Source organism: Orycteropus afer, unplaced genomic scaffold (assembly GCF_000298275.1).
Source record: "Orycteropus afer afer isolate SDZICR_OR568_19922 unplaced genomic scaffold, OryAfe1.0 scaffold00387, whole genome shotgun sequence".
In the NCBI taxonomy this organism is placed as follows: domain Eukaryota; kingdom Metazoa; phylum Chordata; class Mammalia; order Tubulidentata; family Orycteropodidae; genus Orycteropus; species Orycteropus afer.
This window is the reverse complement of record NW_006921974.1, coordinates 1,706,123-1,727,487: the sequence shown is the minus strand read 5'-3', so window position 1 is coordinate 1,727,487 and position 21,365 is coordinate 1,706,123. Positions and strand designations below refer to the sequence as shown.

General features: G+C 44.0%; 1 protein-coding gene across 1 annotated transcript in view; it reads right to left on the bottom strand.

Annotated features, from left to right (window-relative positions):
- The window catches only part of TMEM255A (transmembrane protein 255A), a 63,285-nt gene that overhangs the window by 30,957 nt on the left and 10,963 nt on the right, over positions 1-21,365 (bottom strand). The window contains exons 3-7 of the mRNA XM_007953324.2: positions 13,768-13,830; positions 11,533-11,622; positions 5,058-5,126; positions 2,993-3,064; positions 2,491-2,579 (exon numbers count right to left, since the gene is read on the bottom strand). Of these exons, the coding sequence (XP_007951515.1) occupies positions 2,491-2,579; positions 2,993-3,064; positions 5,058-5,126; positions 11,533-11,622; positions 13,768-13,830 (383 nt within the window). The remainder of the gene's footprint in view (positions 1-2,490; positions 2,580-2,992; positions 3,065-5,057; positions 5,127-11,532; positions 11,623-13,767; positions 13,831-21,365) is intronic.

Below are 21,365 nucleotides of genomic sequence, written 5' to 3'. Positions count from 1 at the left end.
AAAAAAAAAAAAATCACCTAAGGGCTCAGCTACACGGAATTGAAAGCAGGATTTAGTTGATTTAAACCTCTTTCAGGGACACACCTATGGCAGAGAGAAAGGTGTGTCTGCGAGGAATCACTTCTCAGCCCTTTCAGGGGCCTCCTTGCTCCTTTTCTGGATCTCAGCTCCAATTCTGGCCAGCTTCCAGCACCGCCACAGGAGGTGATGGGAAAGGAGAGGGAAGCAGGCCAGAGGGGAGGGAGGAGGGCAGTGAGAAGATGGGAAGAGGATGGCAAGGAGGAGGGATAAAGGAGGAGCTAAGAAGAGAGGGAAGGATAGGGCAAGGAAGGCAGGGATAAAGGGAGCCAAGAGGGAAGATAGCAAAATAACCCCAATTCCCCTTGGACTATTTTACATTCCTTTGATCAGTTTTGGAAGGACAGATTCAGGAAGTACAATTATAGCCAGCTTTCAATCACTGCTGCTAAGAAGGGAAGCCCTTTCCAAGTGTTAGTTATTATTGCAGCATGAATAATTGAACCCTACAGATAATCTCCAAACCTCAGTTGAGTCTTTAAGTTTCTCCTCCTCCAAGGCCAAATCTTTCAAAGGAGATAAGACTGGGGCTAGCAAAGTAGGTAAAGGGCTGGTGTGAGTTCTCCCCTCTTTCCTCCCTGTTGCCAGCAGGTTTTAATCCTCAAACCAGAGAAACTGATTCGCAAATACCAAGAGTAGGGAACGTGAGTGAGGAGGAGGTTCTGTCCATCGGACCTCCTCTGGGTCTATTTCCATCCACCCCCCTCTGCCAGTCCCTTCTCTCCTCCCTCCCTCTCCTGGCCCTCAGCATCCCTGCACTTTCAGTCATTTGGGCCACCAAAGTCCCTGATACATCTCCCAACCCCCACTGTAAGAAGCTACATGCTTGGACAGGCATAGGCTGACACACCAGTCATGGAAGGGTGTTCACACATGCTTCGTATCACCTGTGACACACTCTTGTTGAGCCCACCTAATAAATTGCTCTCAAATTTATTCCCTGCTTTCCATTGCTTCCAAAGTAACTTAATTTAGGTTCCATCTTCTTTGGCCTGGCCTCCTGAAGTGGCCTTCCAGCTGCCTCCAGTCACCAGGCATTCAAAGCAATCTTCCACAATACATCCTTTGATGGCTCCTAATTGCCTCCAGGGTCAAGTCCAAAGTCCTTCCTACAGCCTGTGGACCCTCCATGATCTGCCCTCTGACTACAGCTCTGCCCTCACCTTCCACCACGTCATCTATAACTACTCCTACCCCTCACCTCCTGACAACTGCCCAGCAGACCCTCCCCATGTCCTCTCCTTTTGGTTTGTATCTCAGCTCCCACATCACATCCTCATTGATACTGCCTACTGGAAAAGCTTACTTTCAGTCATTTGGGCCACCAAAGTCCCCGATACATCCACCAACCCCCACTACATTGCAATCAGTTGTTCACACGTCTGACGTCTCTACTAGGCTGTAAGCTCCTCAGTGGCAATCTGTATATTCCTAGCATCTAACTATTGTTTGAAAGGAAGAGTAAGTGACATTTTAGCAGTTGGAGGGCAGGGACCTAGCGTGGTTGTAACAGAACTAGCATCAAGCTTGCTTCAGCCTTGAGGCCTTTACATTTGCTGTTCCCTCTGCTTGAAATGCTCTTTCCCTAGGTATGGACTTGGGTTGCCCTCTCGCTTTGTTTGGAATTTTGTACAAATATCACCTCCTCACAGAGGCCTTCCCTGACTAACAGCACCTCTTCTCCCTTACATACACACCTTGTCACTATCTAGTTATCTCTTCTGCTTCATTTTTCTTAAGAGCTCTGATCACCATCTGATGTTATATTATGTTTGTGTGTTTATTGACCATCTCCCCTACTAGTAAAGCACTTTGCTTTTTTCATTGCTGCCTCTCCAGTGTCTAGAACAGGACCAGGCACAGAGAAGGTACACAAAAACTATCTGTTGAACGTTACTGAACTTGAACTCAGAGAGAGCAGGGTTCAATCCTACCTCTACCATTTTCAACCTCTGTGTGACCTTGGGCTAGTTGTCTGTTTCCTCTGAGCCTCTCTCTTTATCTGTAAAATGGGGACAATAATTCTACATACCGCATACGTAAGAGGAGCTCTGGTAGCTTAGTGCCTAAGGCACTTGACTGCTAACCAGAAGGGTGGCAGTTCAAACCCACCAGCCACTCCTCAGAACGAAGATGGGGCAATCTACTTCCGTAGTGATACTGCCTCAGAAACCCAAGGAGGGGTTGCTATGTGTCGGGTCTGACTCGACGGCACATAACAACAACAACAACAACATAGGTAAGGATTAAATGAGATCAAATATGTGAAAGAACCTAGCATGGTGCCTGGCACACAGAAGGAGATAAGGTTTGTTAGCTGAGGTGTGTCCTCGACTTCTCTGATCCCTGCTGGTCTGCCACCTGGCCATTGTGGTCAAGCCATTATTCCTGTGCTTGGGGCTCAACACTTACTTGCCACAGTTATAGAGGTCACAGCAGAAGCAGGTGTTACCCCGGATGCGAGGAGTGCAGAATCCACGACTGAGGTGAGGGCAGTTCACCTGAGGGCACATAACAATTAGGAGATGAGCTGGCACTGGATGGGAGGCAGGACCCTCTGGGATTGGAAGTTCAAGTTAGTGACTGATGGAGACAGTAAGGATGGCTTTGAAATGAGCACACCAACCCACGAGAGAAACGAGGCTGGGGGTGGGGTGGCTAGTGGAGCTTGAGTCTGAGGCAAGTCATTGCATAGCTGGGCTTGTGGTCAGCCTCAGCCACAGCTCTCAGTACCCCATCCCTGAAAGGTGGAGCTAGAGAGGAGGAAGGACAGATGGAAGGACAAATGGAAGAACAAAGAGATGGTAAGAAATGAGGATAAGAGGGAAGGGAAAATCAGGGTACAGGAGGAAAGAGGATCAGGTGGGAAGGAAAACAGAGGGGCCATCACATGCACTCTGAAGTACAATGGTACCTCTCTAGCTGTCTGGGTAAGGTTCCTCATAACCCTCGCGGAAGGAGAATTTTTGGTTGAGGAACTTATGACCTTATATAGGAAAAATAGGGTTAGGGGGACCAGGGTTACAAGTGAACCTATGGAAGTCATTATTCATATTCTTACAGTCACCAAATTAACACAAGAAAGCTATCACGACAAAATCAAGAGATTAGCAGTGACATTTTATACATCTTGAATCTGCAAAAACTTTTAAAAATTGCAAAAACTAATTTCCATTTACCGTCTCTTGTTTGCGATACATTTTCCAGGCTCTCTCTCCCCACGATGGATGCAATGAAGTGCTTGTTTTGCTTTCTTATTGTGGTGGTTAAGTTTGTGTGTCAACTTGGCTGGGCCTAGTTGAGTGGCTGGGCAGCTGGATGTAGTATTCCCCATGATGAGACTGGCAATCAACTCCATGGTGGAATCTACTGTGAGCAGCTGATTAGCTGCTTTGGGTAGGGGGTTCTGCTTCCTATATATAAGAAGCACCTTTGGGAATGGTCTCCAGCTTATGGCACGCTTGAACTCTGCATGTAGCCGGGTCATTGTTCAGCAGCCTGCCATGCTCTGCCGACCTTGGGACTTCGAATGGACTTGAATTAATGGCCTGCCATCTGGTTTGGTAACATCAACATTGTGCCTTGTTACTCGTCAACCTTTGCCTTGTCACCTCAGCAGCCAGCAGCTGAGTGAAGAAAAGCCTCCAGCTTCAGTGGGCTGGGAGCAGGAAGCAGAGCTGAAGCCCAAGGTTGTGGGGCTTTCACTTAGCACCTAGAGCATGGCACTTTGAACTCAGACTTAAAGGCTCCAAACTGTAAGAAAAAACTCCCATTTCTTCAAGCCATCCCATTTGATGTATATTCTTGTCAGAGCAGCACTCGGTAACCAGAACATGTATAGAAGATATTCATGGTGAATGAGTATTTTTTTTCCCCTATATTGGGACATTCTTCCAAATGCTCATTGCCCTTCTGATAAGCTGATGACCATTCTTCCCTTCTAACTTGAGAATAGCTTGAAATGGTAAATTTTTGGTTGTGAAGAGAAAAAGGAGGCAAGTGGCTGGCAGAATCATCACAGAGGCATTTGCCATGGTGCCTAAGGAGCGAGGTCATCACTTTGTCTAACTCCAAGGACACTATTCACATTGTATTTTATGCAAAATAGCTCCCCCTGAAGTTGTGCAATCCAGTGGCCATTTTATACCCACTTGCTTCCCTTTTTTCCTCCCAGTCTAGCATTTTTTCTGACTAGTCTCAGGAAGATTAGCTTTCAACGTGAGGCTAATTGAGTTGCTAGATTGTTAAGGTTCCTGGAAGCATCTGGTAGGGTTTCATATAAAAGGACCTCTCAGCTGGGGAGGGATTATTATGTACTGGAATAAAAGCCCTCCAAAAATGGCGCAGAGCCATGCTCCGCCTCACTGCGCAAGGCCTCTAGTTCTGGCTAAGGTGGCATGAACACAAGAACTATGTGAGACTCAAGCATGACTGGGGGCTCGCTAGAGGAGCCAGGATGCCTTCAGCCTGATAGTCCAGTTCTCCCCAGTGCCTCAAAATGGGCTAAGCTTCTCCATTCTCCCTGTTCATCCTCTAGGCCCCTCGCATATGTGGGACTAAAAGCCCTGCCTCCGTATGCAGGCCCAGTGCCTTGATGGGGCTTCCACTTTTCTTTCAGCCAGACACCAAGTCCAGACAACTGAACCATCATCCACAGAGATGGAGGATGGGCATGTCCAGTGGCCTCTGTACTTTCATCTGTCCCTCTTGGGATCAAAGCCACACACTGGGAGGCTGCTGGCTGGGGTCAGAGGGGCAGCTTGTGGCCATAGAACAGAGTAAATCTGACCAGGCCTCATGAGGCTCCAACCTCTGACTGTGACCTCATTAATTAGCACTGTGCTCTGACCCACGAACAAATCAGCTACAGACTCTTAGCAGCTAGCCTCAGGCCCGTGAAAAGGAGCAAAAGAAAGGGGGTTTCACGCAGAATAGAGACTCTCTCAGGAGGCAAGACATGCAGCCTCTTTCGGGCTCACCTCTTCAGCTTCCTTCTGGGATGTCTTGGGGACATAGTGGCACCGGTTAGCATAGAGTGGTTTCAGGTCCTAGAAAGAGAAACACCAAATGAAAGGGCTTTGGGCTTTGTAAAATAAAGCAGCAAGTGATCTGCTTGGTAACACAAGAGTTGAAGATATACACACACACGTGCACGTGCACACACACACACACACCCAGAATAAGCAGAAGATTGGGTTCATTTCTGAAAGTTTCTCATTTTGGGAGCCTGCGAACCTGAGGAACAAATGAAAATGCATCTTTTATTTATTTAAAATAAAAAAATGCATCTTTTATTTTATTTATTTATTTAAAATAAAAAATGCATCTTTTATTTTATTTATTTCAGTTTGTTTGAAATAAACTGCTTTCTATCGGGACATTTGGTTAATGTGAAATAGGAAACTGATTGGGAAATGGTTTCATGAGATTTCTTCTCTGTTTTTTTTTTTACTTCTGGTCTTTGTCTCCTTGCAAAGAGTCCCCAGGGAACAAGATTCAAAATTCCTGATTATTGTGACATCACATTCCCAAACGCAGGTAGTCAAAGGAACCCAGATCTGACAACAAGGTCTCATTATCACCTGGGAACAGGACTGAGGCTGGCTGACATGTGCTCCCCACTGTCATTTCTACAGCTTTTCCAGGGGGAAGAGCTCAGGAAGCAAGCCCCATGACGGTGGACAACTGTGAAGACTGTTGTAGATTTTAACTCAATTGAGCTAGGGGGCATTTTCACTCAACTACACAGATTAGATAAAGACAGTGAACTTCAAAAATACAGCTAAAGCCCAGAAAACTAACATGGGGCTCAGGGAGAGTTGATTTGCTTTGCTGACCTGGCCACCTTCCTGGTGAGGGAGCACTCAGGTATATGGGTTGGGGGTGAACAAACAGATGAAAGCTAGGGCAGCCTGCAAGCTTAGGGGCAGGGGATGCTGTTCACTTCCAGGGCTGATACTGAGCATCCCTTGAATGGGAGGAGGCTACTGCCAAAGGCAGGTAAGACAATGCAAGTAGTTTATGCAAGCTAAATTTATGGGGTTTGGCAGAAGGATTCTGACAGAGGGACTTTGTCCTTTGTCCCCATCCTGCCTGCTCCCACTCCTTTCACTGTTTCCAATAACACTGTTGTTGTTGTTGTTATTTGCCATCGAGTTGGACCCGACTCACAGTGACCCCTCCAATAACACTGGTGGGTGCTCTTCCCCACACATGTGATTTAGCATCTCTTGGTCTTGGTACTCAAGTGCCTCTTGCCCCTCAACCTGCCACTCCTCCAAGGAGCTAGGACTTTCCATCAGCTCCTTCTACATGAACTTCCTGGCTTGTGAAAGTGCATTTTCCCATTGGCTTAGCCTGGACGCAGGCTGAAGAGAAATGAGGTTTCTCAAGCTCACACCCCAAAAAACCAAACTCAAAGCTGTCTAGTCAATGCTGACTCATGGCGACCCTCTAGGACAGAGTAGAACTCCCCCATAGGGTTTCCAAGGCAATAATCTTTATGGAAGCAGACTGCCACATCTTTCTCCCATGGAGTAGTTGCTGGGTTCAAAGCACTGACTTTTCAGTTAGCAGCTGAGCACCTAACCACTGTGCCACTAGGGCTCCTAGCTCACACCAAGCAAGGCTTATTTTCCATGTTTGGGTAATGGAAGAAGTTGTTACTATCCTGCTGAAGGGGAAGCTTGATGTTGATGTACTGGTTGTAGTCTTCCTGACCTCCTGCTTAGGCAAAAAGCATTCACCCACTAAATGCCCTAAATGAAGACAGACATGTGTGATGATTGTCCATTTGCTGCCTCTGGTTGCTATTCCGCACTGAGGTCCTAGAAAAGGAGCAAGCCCAGGCAGTGGGGAGTTGGGAAAAGGTCACTTAGACAGGGCTCAGCACCATTTTAAATATGGAAGGCCATCAACTCTGGGGAGGAGAGTGGAAACAGAAATTGCTTTGTTGAGTGCCTACTCTGTGCCAGGTCCTCCATAGGGCATATTCATACCCATTATTTCACATCATCTTCATGCTAACCCTGAAAGGTAGTTTACTATTATATCCGTTTGTTAGAGGAGGAAACTGAGGCACAAGAAAGGTAAGTGACTTTCCCTGCAAGTTAGTGTCTATATTAGGGAGAGGGAAAAGGAAGGAAGTATGAGACAAAAGAGAAAAGGAACAAGATGCATATAGACAGGTGTGAGAGAAGGTAGGCCTTGAGAGTCAAAGGAACAGGGCAAGGTGATGTCAAAAGGCCTTGACAACAGGGAAGACTGGTTCTAACCCACTAGGCAATACTAGGGTCCAAATGTGTCTTTAATTGAAGTTGGCCAACAGATATCACCATAGATTGATAAAGCTTTCTTCTTCAAAATTCCCTGGGTGTCAGTAAGGACTAGAAGATGCCTTAGGGCAGGTACAGTGTAAGCTGAAATGTTTCCTTAAAGATTTATCCAGTCTTGTCCCAAGTCCCTGAATCTTTTGTTACACTGCAGGCCACTGAACTGTGGGAGGTATAGAGAGCCTAGAGTCAGAGGCAGGTAGGTGATCATTGGAGGACATTTCCAGTAAATATAACTTGGATTTATTCCCACTGTTGTTGCCTTTGACTGAGGCTAGTGATCAAAAACATTAGGAGTGTCAGGGGAATGCAAATCAAAACCACAGTGAGATACCACTTCATACCCACTAAGAGTATTAGAATAAAGAAGTCAGAAAATAACAAGGGCTGACAAGGATGTAGAAAAAATGGAACCTTTATAACACTGCTGGTGGGAATGTGAAATGGTGCAGCCGCACTGGAAAACAGTCTGACAGTTCCACAAACAATTACACATAGGGTTACTATGTTGTTGTTGTTGTGTGCCATGGAGGTGATTCTGACTCATAGTGACCCTATATGACAGAGTAGAACTGCCCCATAGGGTGTCTTAGGCTGTAATTTTTACAGGAACAGATTATTATGTCTTTTCTCCTGCAGAGCAGCTGGTGGGTTTGAACTGCCAAGCTTTTGGTTACCAACAGAATGCTTAACCATTGCACCAGCAGGGCTCCCTGAGGTTACTATGTTGTGTTGTTGTTGTTATGTGCCATCGAGTCTGAGCCGACTTACAGTGACCCCTCCTTGGGTTTTCCAGGCTATATCACTATGGAAGTAAATTGCCCAACCTTCCTTCCAAGGAGTGGCTGGTGGGCTTGAACTGCTAGCCTTCTGGTTAGCAGTCAAGTGCCTTAGGTACTACGCTACCAGCAATTCCACTCCCAGGTATATTCCCAATATGAATGAAAACATATGTCCACAGAAAAACTTGCACACAAATATTCATAGCAGCATTATTCATAATAGCCAAAAAGTTGGAAAAAAAAAAACAACAAATGTTCATCAATTGATGAATGGATAAACAAACTGTGATATATCAATTATTTGGCCATAAAAAGGAATGAAGTACTGATACATGCTACAGTATGGATGAAGCTTGAAAACATTATGCTAGGTGAAAGAAGCCAATTGCAAAAGACCATGTGTTACATGATTCTATTTATATGAAATATCCAGAATAGGGAACTCTATGAAGACAGAAAGATTAGTGGTTGCCTAAGGCTGGGGTGATGGGAGTTTAGGGGGTGTGGTAGTTGCATTTGTGTGTCAACTTGGCTGGGCCTGGTTGAGTGGCTGGGCAGCTGGACGTAGTATTCCCCATGATGAGACCAGTAATCAACTCCATGGTGGACTCTACTGTGAGCAGCTGAGTAGCTGACCTAGGGATGTGGTCTGCTTCCTGTGTATAAGGAGAAACCTTGGGGAATGGTCTCTAGCTTATGGCACGCTTGAACCCTGCAGGTAGCCATGTCTTTGTTCAGCAGCTTGCCATGCTCTCCCAACCTTAGACTTTCAACGGACTTGAATGAATGGCCTGCTGTGTGGTTTGGTAACATCGGGATTGTGCTGTTTTATTTGTCGACATTGGGATTGTTAGCCTCAGCAGCCAGCAGCTTCCTGAGTGAAGAGATGCCTCTAGCTTCAGTGGGCCAGGAGCAAGAGGCAGAGCTGAAGCCCAAGGTTGAGGGGCTTTCACACAGCCCCTAGAGCCTGGCACTTTGAACTCGAACTTTTAGCCTCCCGAACTGTAAGAGAATAAACTCCTATTTGTTCAAGCATCCCATTTGTGGTATATTCTTGTCAGAGAGGTACTAGGGAACCAGAACAGGGGGCATAATAGCTGAAGTGTACGTGGCTTCTTTTTAGGATAATGAAAATGTTCTAAAATTGACTGTGGTGATGGTTGCACATACTTGTGAATATACTAAAAACCATTGGATTGTATGCTTTAAAGTGGTGAATTGTACGGTGAGTGAATTCAATAAAGCTGTTTAAAAAAAAAAAAAAGGACTCAATTGGAGGAAGAGGAAAAAGGAGGAAGACATTTTAGCTCAGGATGCCACCAAAATCTACTTCAGGCTGCTAGGCCACTAGACCCATGTTGCCATGGAGACTGCATCCGAGTAAATACTGCTTGTCAGATGGGGATAATAATGCCTGCCCTACATATCTAACAGGGTTTCTGTGGGTCTCAAATAAGATAATAGACGTGAAGGCACATTGAAAAGCTAAGTACACTGCACAAAAACAAGGAATTATTCTTAAGATGGCTCCTGTTGAATATAAAATAACATGGATATTATGATTGACTACAACTATGCTGCAAAAATAGGTGTAGACTGAGAGGGTAATATGCAAACATGAGAAGAATTGCTATGTTAAGGTGGTGGGATTATGGATGTTAAAACTTTTTGATGTGTTATTTGCCTTTTTAAGAAGGCAAATGAAGAGATGCTGCACTTGGTTAAAGTCAGAAGGGATGAGTCTGATATAGAGGACTACATTGATAATCCTGGCCTTGAAATAATATCAGGCAAAGAGTTTGTCTTCTCAGCTCCTTGTTTTGCCCTCTCCCCAGAAATGATCTCCTGCTATGCCACTTCAGAGACTGCTTGGGTGACAGCATCACCCATGTGGGTTCATCTTAGCATGATGCAAATGAAGGACAGAGTTTTCTACCTCTGTCAACATGTTTGGAGAAGGGTCCAAGAACAGGAGAGTTGAAATTGAAACAATAATGTCTCAAATCATCCTTCCCCAGATCCAACCAGACTCATGCCAATCCTTCAGGGTAACCTTAACAATTAGCTAAAACTGAAATGGAATAAAACAATGTTGGAACCAGAGAATATTCTGATAATACACTTTTGCTGCAATTCAGTTATTGAAGAAAACATATAATTTCCAACTCATTCATTGGATATTTTAATTTTCAATGTTGGTTCTGCTTTTGTTTATTTTTAATGAGTATTTGGGTTTGTGGTAGGGGCTTAGCAAGTTGCTGCAGCTCACTCTTCATTTTGGTTTGTGGGGCCAGATTAGGACTGTGTTATGACTTTGCTGGGCCCTAGCCACTCCTGCCTTTGTGGGCCCTTTCCTTCATAAAATTTTAAAATTATATTTTATAATTGCATTGATATAAACATGAATATATTTACATGTTAAAATTTTTTTCAACCTAAAAGTTTATTGTTTTTCTTCTGGTTTGAAAAGAAATGATAACATCTCCATGGGCCTCTAAAAGTATTATAGGTCCAAAGCACTGTGTCTACTACGTCTAATGGAGAAGTTGGCCCTAGGCCAGATGTCTGGAATAGTATGAAATGAAATGTGCTGGAAGAAGACCGAGGGCTCCTATAGAGAGCCAAATCGGAATGCCCCTAGAGCCAATTCAGAAGGCCCTTAGCACAGGTTTGAGCTTCAGGAGTAAAATGGCTCTTATGAGGCAGTTGGTACGTGAAGCCCAGGACTGAGCTCTGAGTGTGGAGGCTCTTCTAGCTCTAGGACCTTCCTTGGACCCCTAACTACATCACTTCTCTCCAATCACTGTTGTAGGGACAGCAAAGTTTAGGTGTCTGAGAAAAATTGACTCTTGTCCTCATGGTATGCTCTTGTTACTGTTGAATAGGAGGTTAGCCATTGAAACCTTCAAGGTTCTCAGGAAGTCATGTGGCTTCCTGCTGCTCTCCTTTCCCCTGGTCCCTAACACAGCATATCGGTTCTGAATTCCAAGCCATTCCACTGGCCCTAATGCCCTTATCTTTGCCTTTCTAAATATGACTCACACTTCAAAGGCCTAGCTCCATCCCCACTTACACTAAGAAGCCTTCCCTGACTTCACAAATCCACCATAAACCACTATGGCTCTTAGAGTCCATGCACCCCGTTAGCTTAGACCCAGTTCCCTAGATGCCTGTGTGTCCTTAAGTGTCCTCATCTAACAGTAACTCCTTGAGGCAGCGATCCTATCTTCTCCTTTTCTGTACCGTCACAGCACTTAGCACAATGTTGAATGTCCAGTACACACTCAAGGCAACCTTGCTTTATAGCACATTTTCTTGAATCCAGGGCTGAAAATACTCACAATGTGTCTGGCAGCAAAGACCCCATCAACTATGGCACAACAAAAAGCTGCAATCACACCAAAGCTGATAAAGACGATAGAAGCCACCAGCTGCGAGGGAACAAAACAAAAAGTATCTGTTAGCCTTCCATTGTTGCTTCAGGAGACAGGGGGCAATCCCCAAAAAACTGCCAGCCAAATGGGTCTGGCCTGCTACCCTATGGCGATGCTCTTCCCAGCCAGACAGGATGAGTGGGAAGGGTGTAGGAGGCAGAGAAGGGGTCAATGAAGCACTTTTTACATTTTCAGGGTAAGCTAAGAAGTTCACTCTGTGAGCACCAAATGCAGAGGAGACTTGGTGGCATCAAATATGCTGTCCATGGAAGAGCTACCTGATGGCATGGCTCTTCCATCCTCAGACTCAGAAAAATGTTGGACCTCTGACATCATGGAGTTCAACCCCCTATTTTATTTGTGTGAAAACAGAGGCACAGAGAGGTAGAGTGGAAAAGCCTGGTGCCCACCAACTCCTACTCCAGTGTTCTTCCCAGCACCTCATGCTGCTACTTGATGGTATAGTGGGCCCTGGTAAAGACAAGGATGATTCTGGGGCGCTGCACAACTCTACATGGCCTTCTGAATCACTGAGGAAAATGGCCATTCAACTTATTAAGACTTAAAATATCAAGGACATTTTTACAAGGGTTGAGTTGTCTGAAATTGATCAACTCTGTGTGGTATATATGGAAACTTTGAAGTAAGAAAAATGTTTGCTTGATTCAGACTGCCCTATTTTCTCATCATGTTAGATAACAGAAACTTTCCTAATTTTCCATATACAAAGGTGATACTACAAACCAATGTGTGTGAGGGTGTGTGTGTGAGTGTTTCAATTGGCGGGGGTAGGTGCTTCCTGAGCTCGCCATCTGCCTATGTTGACCCTGAAAATGAGATAGAATCATAGCTTTTCTTCCTTGAGGTGTTTGGGGGAAGAACTGGGGCAGACGAGGAGGGCAGGTAATATGTCATTAAGGTGCTCTCCGTGGAGAAGGAGGAAATCAAAGTCATCGCCACCCCAGTATCCTCCCACCTCAACAGGATAGGAGGAAATGCTTTTCCCCTTTGAGAGTTATACAGAAACCTCTTCTGATAAATCTCACTTCACAGCACTGCAGAGAATTGGTAAATAATGGATGAATGATTTCATGAAATTGACATTATTAGCTATGCTATGATCAGCTCTACAATTAAAACACCCCCATTATTTTGAATAATTTAAGCCCAAAGTGCAAACATAACTGTCATGAGGGTAGTCCAGGTGAAATGGAAGAAGAAAACTGTTAGAACTCCCCTGAGGGTGATCCCCCACATTGCTGGGGGAGAACATATGGTTAGAGTGCTCTGTCCCTGGAGCTATTACATTATCTGATTAAACTTGTTGTTAAATAGACCCCATTATCAAAGTCGTGATACCACAGAGACTTGTACAAGGGAAGAAGCCTAATCAGCCCACCATCTGACCACTCACCAGGCATCTTGATTTACAAACCTATAAAACTGCAAAATGCTTGTAGTTTGGTCTGCACCTTCTTCCCTTGGCCTCCAGGATGTCTCAGACTGAGCCAGAAAAATACAACAGCTTGCCCTTGTGGAGCCCCATCGGGTCATGGAAATCCTGTTATGTGTTCATCCTTCCTTTCAACCTTACAACATAATGAGCTTTGAACTACGAGTAACTGAAATACTCGAGGTTTGTTTCATCCTTTTATTTTGTCTTCTGAGCACCCCTAGAACATCTGTTCTCTTGATCCAAGTCCTCTAGACTGCAATCTCCTAAAAGGCAGGAATCATCTGCAAACACTTCCCTGAAAGATTCTGCATCAGGAGAGGAAGATGTAAGGGTCATCAGTAATCCAGGGAAAGAAACTGAAGGAGCAAAGGCCTTCTAGGCAAAGACGATATAGCCTGACCAAAGGACTGGAGCACTCCTTTGGGAGTAAGGAGGAAAACAAGGGGCAAGACCTAGAACATTCTGTCCCTGTGGCTTAAGGAGACTAGCTAAGCCAGTGAGGAAGCATTAGGCAAAACAAGAACAAGCCCCATCCTACAGGGTCACTCTAAAACAAGTTCCATGGAGGCTTCAGAGAAAAGGTAAAGTAATAGTTTCTTTTGTGGCTCAATTAAGAAATGTGTTACTTATTCATACAAATATTGAGCTTTTCAAATGCAGAGTGATTCTATGGTGATGAAACTTACCATCTGTCGTTTGTTCTCAACAAGGTTTGATCCGATGATTCCAAGGAATGATCCAAAGCCGAGCTGCAAAGCAATATGGCACACATAGCATGTGGGAAAACAGTACATCTGACCACATAAGCATTCCCGTTCCTGGTGTACAATAATGGAAAACAACGGGGGTGGAGATGCTGGCAGTTTACTCTGCCTTATAGGGTCACTATGAGTCAGAATTGACTTGACAGCCACGGGTTTGTTTTTCGTTTAGAGATGCTAAAGCTGCATGTAGCTGTTAGGTACACAAATACAGCACCTACAATAATAGTATTTTCCCTAACCATTTGCCAGTTATTCATTGTAGATATGAATCATATCTAAAAAGATACTCAGGTGCCCCAAAACTAAAAGGAAAGATCAACCATAGCTCTTCAGATCCTGCCTATCTCAATTTCAATATCCATTACCTAGCATGTGACTGGTGAGTCAATAAGAGGTATATGAGCTCTGGTAGCATAGTGGCTAACACATTTGCCTGCTAACCAGACGGCTGGCGGTTCAAACCCACCAGACACTCCTCGGAAGGAAGGTTGGGCAATCCTACTTCCGTAGTGATACTGCCTCGGAAACCCAAGGAGGGGTCGCTATGAGTCGGGGCCGACTCGACGGCACATAACAACAACAACAACAACAAATGGTGAAAAGCACGTGTTATATTATAACCTTTATCTTTTTTGAAAAGAGTCTTTTCACTCTGATGTGTGGATTACAAAATAAGGTTTGCAAGAGCAATTTTTTATGCATTGAGCACACTAATCAAACCCGGGAAGTACTTTAGAAATCAGCAAGCAACTTAACCCAGACTGGGAAAAAAAAGGGGGGCGGGGAGGGGGAAAGGAGAAAAAGAACTTTTTTTGAAAGCCTGTATTTGTGGCTGACCCACTGCGATTTATGTTAGCACTTATTCACTTCTTCTTCCATCTCTGCTTCATTTATGGACAGAAAGCATTCATTAAAGGTGAACAGAAATGGCAGTGTAAACCCTGAAAAAGAATTTCCCTAAGTGGCTGGGATGATGGCTCAGTGCAGTAGATCACGGTGCCCTCTCATCTGTGCCATTAGTGGACTGAGTCTGCCAATCTCGGCTGAAAATGATCACTAACTGATGGCTGGTGATACGGATGAAAATGGAAGAAGTAAAAAGTGGTGAGAACGGGCCAATAAATCTTAACACATGTTTAGTGATGTAGTTATGTTTCTTTTTCACCTCACTAATGGTCTGGGCTTCCACCTGCAGTCTTACCTTGGCTCACAGGGACATCTATTTCAGACCAAGGAATTCTACTCTTAGGTACATTTCTGAGGCAATGAAAGCATATTCCACACTTTTGCCACCTCTCATTGAAAATGTTTCTAAAATATAAATCCATGTTCCTGAATGTCTCCCATGTGGTCATATCTCAAATCAATTAAAATGTGTTGCCATAAAGTATAGTGATTAAAACCTAGTTATCAGATTTGCCTCGGTTCCAACCTCAGCTCTTCCACTGATGGCTATGCAATATTGAACAAAATGATTAACCTCTCTAAACCTGTTTAGAGAGGCTACCTTATTGGGTTTTTGTGAGGATTAAACAGGATGATACACTCAAATAACTTTACATAGTGCCTGGCACACTATAAGTACTCAGTATCAGTTGTTATTCTAGTGATTATTATTATTACTCTATTGAAAAACACTTCACTTTGGACTAAGTCTAGCCTGATTTGAGCTGGAAAAAAACCCAAAAAACCTATCATTATTTGTCCTGTTTCACAACAAGAGCATTTCCCTGGTCTTTCTTACCTTCTCTTCTCCCCTAATATGTTCCACAGCTTTGCTTTTTTTTTTTTTTTTTTAAAGGAGGAATTCCATAAATAGTCCATGCTTATGACACCCTGACCCACTTGTGGAGATTGAAAGAAATTCAAAGGCAGCTTCTTACATGGAAAATAAGTCCTTTTATCCAACAGTTAATCATCTTCCATAGGTATTCACTCAATGACTCCTGCACTCCAATAAGTCTTTTCTCTAAGACAGGAAGCAAAGACATTCACTGTTCCTGACACTCTCAAATAACTCTCTGATGGCAGTGGCCAGAATAGGTGGGCTGGGAAGACAAGGGAATCCCAGGCCAGCCAGTTACTTCATCCAGTTCTCTTTTATTCCATTCTATTCCACTGAAGCCCATTCATTTTTCTAACATTCATTGAGCATTTCTATGTCCATGGTGTCACCATGAGTAGGAATCAACTCAACAGCAACTACCAACAATAACATGTGTCAAGCATTGTAAAGCTCTGGAGAAATAGAGACGAGCAAGAAGACATGGTCCCTCCCTTCTGGGAGCTCACAGTCTAATGAGGGTGATATAAACTGTGCAATAAGGACCACTGGCAAGGTATAAACAAAATGCTATAAGGACCAGGGAATAACTCATTCTGGATTAGATTGCTAGTTTAGCTACTTATAAATTACATGACGTTGGCCCAGTCCCTTAATCTCTCTGTGCTTCAGTTTCCCCATCTGTAACACTGGAATCATAATAGTACTTATCTCACAGCATTGCTATGAGGATTCCAAAACCAAAACTCACTGTCACTGAATTGCCTCTGACTCATGTTGTTGTTGTTGTTATGTGCTGTTGAGTCAGACCCAACTCATAGCGACCCCTCCTTGGGTTTCCTAGGCAGTATCACTACAGAAGTAGATTGCTCAACCTTCCTTCCTAGGAGTGGCTGGTGGATTTGAACCGCCAGCCTTCCGGTTAGCAGTCAAGTGCCTTAGGCACTAGGCTACCAGAGCTCCTTCAACAAACTCACTGCCATCGAGTTGATTCTGACTCATAGCGACCCCCATAGGGTTTCCAAGGCTGTAAATCCTCATGGAAGCAGATTTCCTCATCTTTCTTCTGTGGAGAAGCTGGTAGGTTCAAACCACCAATCTTTTGGTTAGCAGCCAAATGTCTTACTCACTGCACCAGGAGGGCTCCTTATAGAGACTCTATTTAAGAAAAAAAAAAAAAAAACACTGCCATTGAGTCAATTCCTACTCATAGCAACTCCCATTAGGTATCCAAGGTGGTAAATCTTTATGGAAGTAGATTGTCCCATCTTCCTTCTGTGGAGTAGCTGGTGTGTTTGAACCATCAACCTTTTGGTTAGCAGTCAGATGCCTTAGGCACTACTCCACCAGAGCTCCTTATAGAGACCCTATCAAAAACCAAGCCAAACTCACTGCTGTTGAGTCAGATCTGACTCATACTGACCTCTCCTTGGGTTTCTGAGGTGGTATCACTAGGGAAGTAGATTGCCCACCTTCTGAGGAGTGGCTGGTGGGTTTGAACCACCAGCCTTCTGGTTAGCAGTCAATAGGACAGAGTAAAACTGCCCCGTAGAGTTTCCAAGATTGTAATCTTTAAGGAAACAGACTGCCCCATCTTTCTCCTGTACAACAGCTGGTGGGTTTGAACCCATGATCTTTCAGTTAGCCGGTGAGCACTTAACCCCTGTGCCACCAGGACTCCTTGCTATAAGGATTACACGAAATAAAGTACACAATGTGACTTGTATAAGGTCAACTGCTAAATAACCAGTAACTCTAAGGTTTCGCACTAGAGTAGACACTTTAACTTGGCCTCAAAGGATGGATAGAATTCCTCAGACAGTGAACTAATAGCTATTGAATAATGGGTAGAAGAATTCACTCACCTGGCAACAGATTGAACAGTGTAGATAATAGTAGCTTACATTTGAATTGTATTTTAAGTAAAGAAGAACTTTCACCCCATTTTGGTCTCAGGAATGGTATGGAATTTGGTGGAGCTGATATCATTCCCATTTAACAGATAGCAAAATGGAGGCCTAGAGAATTACATAGACTTATAGCATGTTAATGGCAGGGCAGGAATATCCATAGGTTCCCTAACGGTAGTGTTCTTTCAGCAACATCTTGCTACATTTGTGGCTAGTGTCAGTAGAACACTAACAAGGGCCTCATTTTTACTCCCAGGGAAGAAGTTCTCTGCAGGGAGGGGATGAGAAGTACTGTTCAAGGAAGAGCTGAGGGTTTGAGAATGAAGGAAAAACCAATAGTCAGTTTCTTGAAAATGGGTTGTTGTTGTTGTTGTTGTTAGGTGCCATCAAGGCAGTTCCAACCCATAGCAACCCTATGTGCAACAGAACACAAAACGGCCTGGTCCTGCACCTTCCTCACAATAATTGCCATGCATGAGCCCATCGTCACAGCCACTGTGTCAATCCACCTCATTGAGGGTCTTCCCATTTTTTGCTGACCCTCTGCTTTACCGAGCATGATATCCTTCTCCAAAGACTGGTCCTTTCCGATAACATGACCAAAGTAGGTGAGACGAAGTCTGGCCATTCTTGCTTCCAAGGAGCATTCTGGCTGCACTTCTTCCAGGACAGATTTGCTCATTCTTCTGGCAGTCCATGATATTTTCAGTATTCTTCACCAACACCACAATTCAAAGCCATTAACTCTTCTTCTTAAGTCTTGCTTATTCATTGTCCAGCTCTCACATCCATATGAAATGATTGAAAATACCATGGCTTGGGTCAGGTGCACCTTAGTTTCTTTGCTCTTTAACACTTTAAAGAGGTGTTTTGCAGCAGATTTGCCCAATGCGATATGTCGTTTAATTTCTTGGCTGCTGCTTCCATGACTATTTATTGTGAATACAAATAAAATGCTCCCCTGAAGCCTCAGGAAGCTAAGCTCTTTGGTTATCCCCCGAGAGCTACATGGAATCATGTGACTTTTGGCCCTTTGGCCCTCCATCTTGATTTCCCATTACCAGAACAAATCATCAGTTTGCTTTGCTTTGGCTTCCCTTCACTTGTAGAAGAAAAAGACAAACCCGGAGAAATCAAAATCAGATTCAAGAGCTCTTTTGGGGCTGGACTCAATCATCGATGCCTATTCCCATCCACTGCCCCAGACACCCAGGGCTGAGGTTCAGAAGGATTAATCATTCAACAATATTAATTAGAGGTCTACTTTGTGGCAGGTATTGTGCTAGGTCTGAGATTTGGAGACCAGGAGATTGGGTGTGGTAATGATCAATGGGATCTGGCCTCAAAGAGCTTATTCTATAGCTAGGTAAATCAGTTCACAGTCCCTTTCCATAATTTTGAAATCCACAAAGCTTGGAAAAACAAAAGCCTTTCTTGAGTAACTACATTGGTGGCAAAACCTGACCTTGATGTTATGTGAAATTATTTTACAATTTTTATCTCATTTAGTGTAAAAAATCATGTTTTAGTATACAAATATGAAGATGCGCGCTTATGCTTGCTCCACTGGGAGTGTCAGATAATATATGGCATATGTACTGTTTCATCTTTCTAAAATAATAATAATAATAAAAACCAGATCATGGCTAAATTCTGAAACACATCTGGCCCAAGGGCTCAGATAAGGGACTGTGGACCAGTACAAACAAAACTGAGAAACTAGCCTAACAGATGCCACAAGCAGGATATGAGTATTTCTCGGTAACCTTGAGTAGCAGGGACTTGTGGTAGGGAGTTCAAAGATGGTAGACACCACTGGGGATCCTAATAGTTGAGAAATGCCCTAGCTGTGTGTTTAAGTTGGGATGTGACAGAGCATTTGGATAAACAGAGAGAGCAGGAAAGACATTCCAGGCAAGGAGGGACAATGTGAATGACAATACCAAGGCAAAACAAACCCAAGTGGAGTTTAACTTACTGCCATCAAGTTGGATCAGACTCATAGTGACTCCTCCTTGGGTTTCTGAGGCAGTATCACTACGGAAGTAGATTGCCCAGTCTTCCTTCGGAGGAGTGCCAGCTGGGTTTGAACCACCATCCTTCTGGTTAGCAGTCAAATGTCTTAGGCACTATGCCATCAGAGCTCCTAAGGTGTGTTTTAAAAACCAAACTCACTGCCGTTGAATCGGATCCAACTCATAGCGACCCCTCCTTGGGTTTCTGAGGCAGTATCACTATGGAAGTAGATTGCCCAACCTTCCTTCCAAGGAGTGGCTAGTGGGTTTGAACCGCCAACCTTCTGGTTAGCAGGCAAGTGCCTTAGACACTATGCCACCAGAGCTCCCAAGTTATGTTTGTTATTGTTGTTGTTATGTGCCATCGAGTCGGCCCTGACTCATAGCGACCTCTCCTTGGGTTTCCGAGGCAGTATCACTACGGAAGTAGATTGCCCCATCTTCCTTCCGAGGAGTGGCTGGTGGGTTTGAACTGCTAGCCTTCTGGTTAGCAGGCAAGTGCCTTAGGCACTATGCTACCAGAGCTCCCGAAGTTGTGTTTAGGGGACTGTAAATCGACAATTTGGGTAAACGTGAAGGTACTAGAGAGGTAATAGAAGAGCAGCTGAAGGCGTCTCAGCTTTCTCTGGCACGGTATGGGGGCAACAGGGAGCCAATGACAGTTAAAACCTTGCGGAACTATGAAAGTCTGATCCAGCCAATCAAGATTCAAGTTTAGCGTTTAAAATGTACTTACTAATACAGGAACATGGACTTACATTTTAGAAACATTTTCAAAAGAGGAGGAAAACTCTCTGCCTAATTCTCCTTAGATTTTAAAATCCGACCATCCAGAACCCCTTACATTTATTGAGCACTGAAGTTAGTGAAAACTTTTTGGACTTCTCAAAAGAATCTTTACAGGTGAAGCTGAAGCCACACTGACCTAGAGGTTTCAGGGATACTGATGGTTTTGAATAGTTCCTGCTGCCCTGTGCCTGGTCACTCTGACAGGATTTTCAATGAACCGACCTCCCCCAGGAAAGTGGGGCAGAAACTCCTGGTGTCTTTCTTGAAATGAAACCCAACTGGTAGGACCCCAACAATACAATATAACAAATGGGGAGCAAGTGCAAGAATGAAAGGCTTTCCTCACTGATCAAGGGGCCAACTCCATCTGGTGGGTTGCTTGGGAAACACATGTAGTTCTCCTGGATCTAAGTTAAGAGGAACAGTAGCAGGAAGGAGCAGCCTCTCCCAGCTGCCTTTTTTTTTTTTTTTTTTTTTTAAAGTTTCATGCAACAACTGAGGCTCCTGATTTTTCAGGTCTTTGGAGTTAGAAGGATCACTGGAAATTTTCTGGAACTGAATATACACTGAATATTTGAGGCTAGTAAAAATGCTAAGCCAGTTTATCTTTGTCAGTTTTAATTTTTTAAAAAATTTTTTTACAGTTCAGCCTGTATAAATTAACATTTCCTTAAAGATTCATGCCTGCTTAGGTCTTAAGATGATGATACCATATTCCACCTCAGGTAGAGTAGCTTCCACTCAATTATAATGTGCCTCACTGTACGAAGGCATCTCATTTGCCTCTGAAAAGTTTCATGACTGAAAAAAAAAAAATTGCCATCAAGACAGTTCTCATGGCAACCCCATGTCTTGCAGAGAACAGTGGTTCATAGGGTTTGTTTGTTTGTTTGTTTTTGGCTGTAATCTTTACTGGAGCAGATTTTCAGGCCTTTCTTCCATGGTGTCACCAGATGAGTTCAAGCCACCAACCTTTAGATTAATGTTGTTGTTGTTAGGTGCCGGCCGCTGACTCGGTTCTGA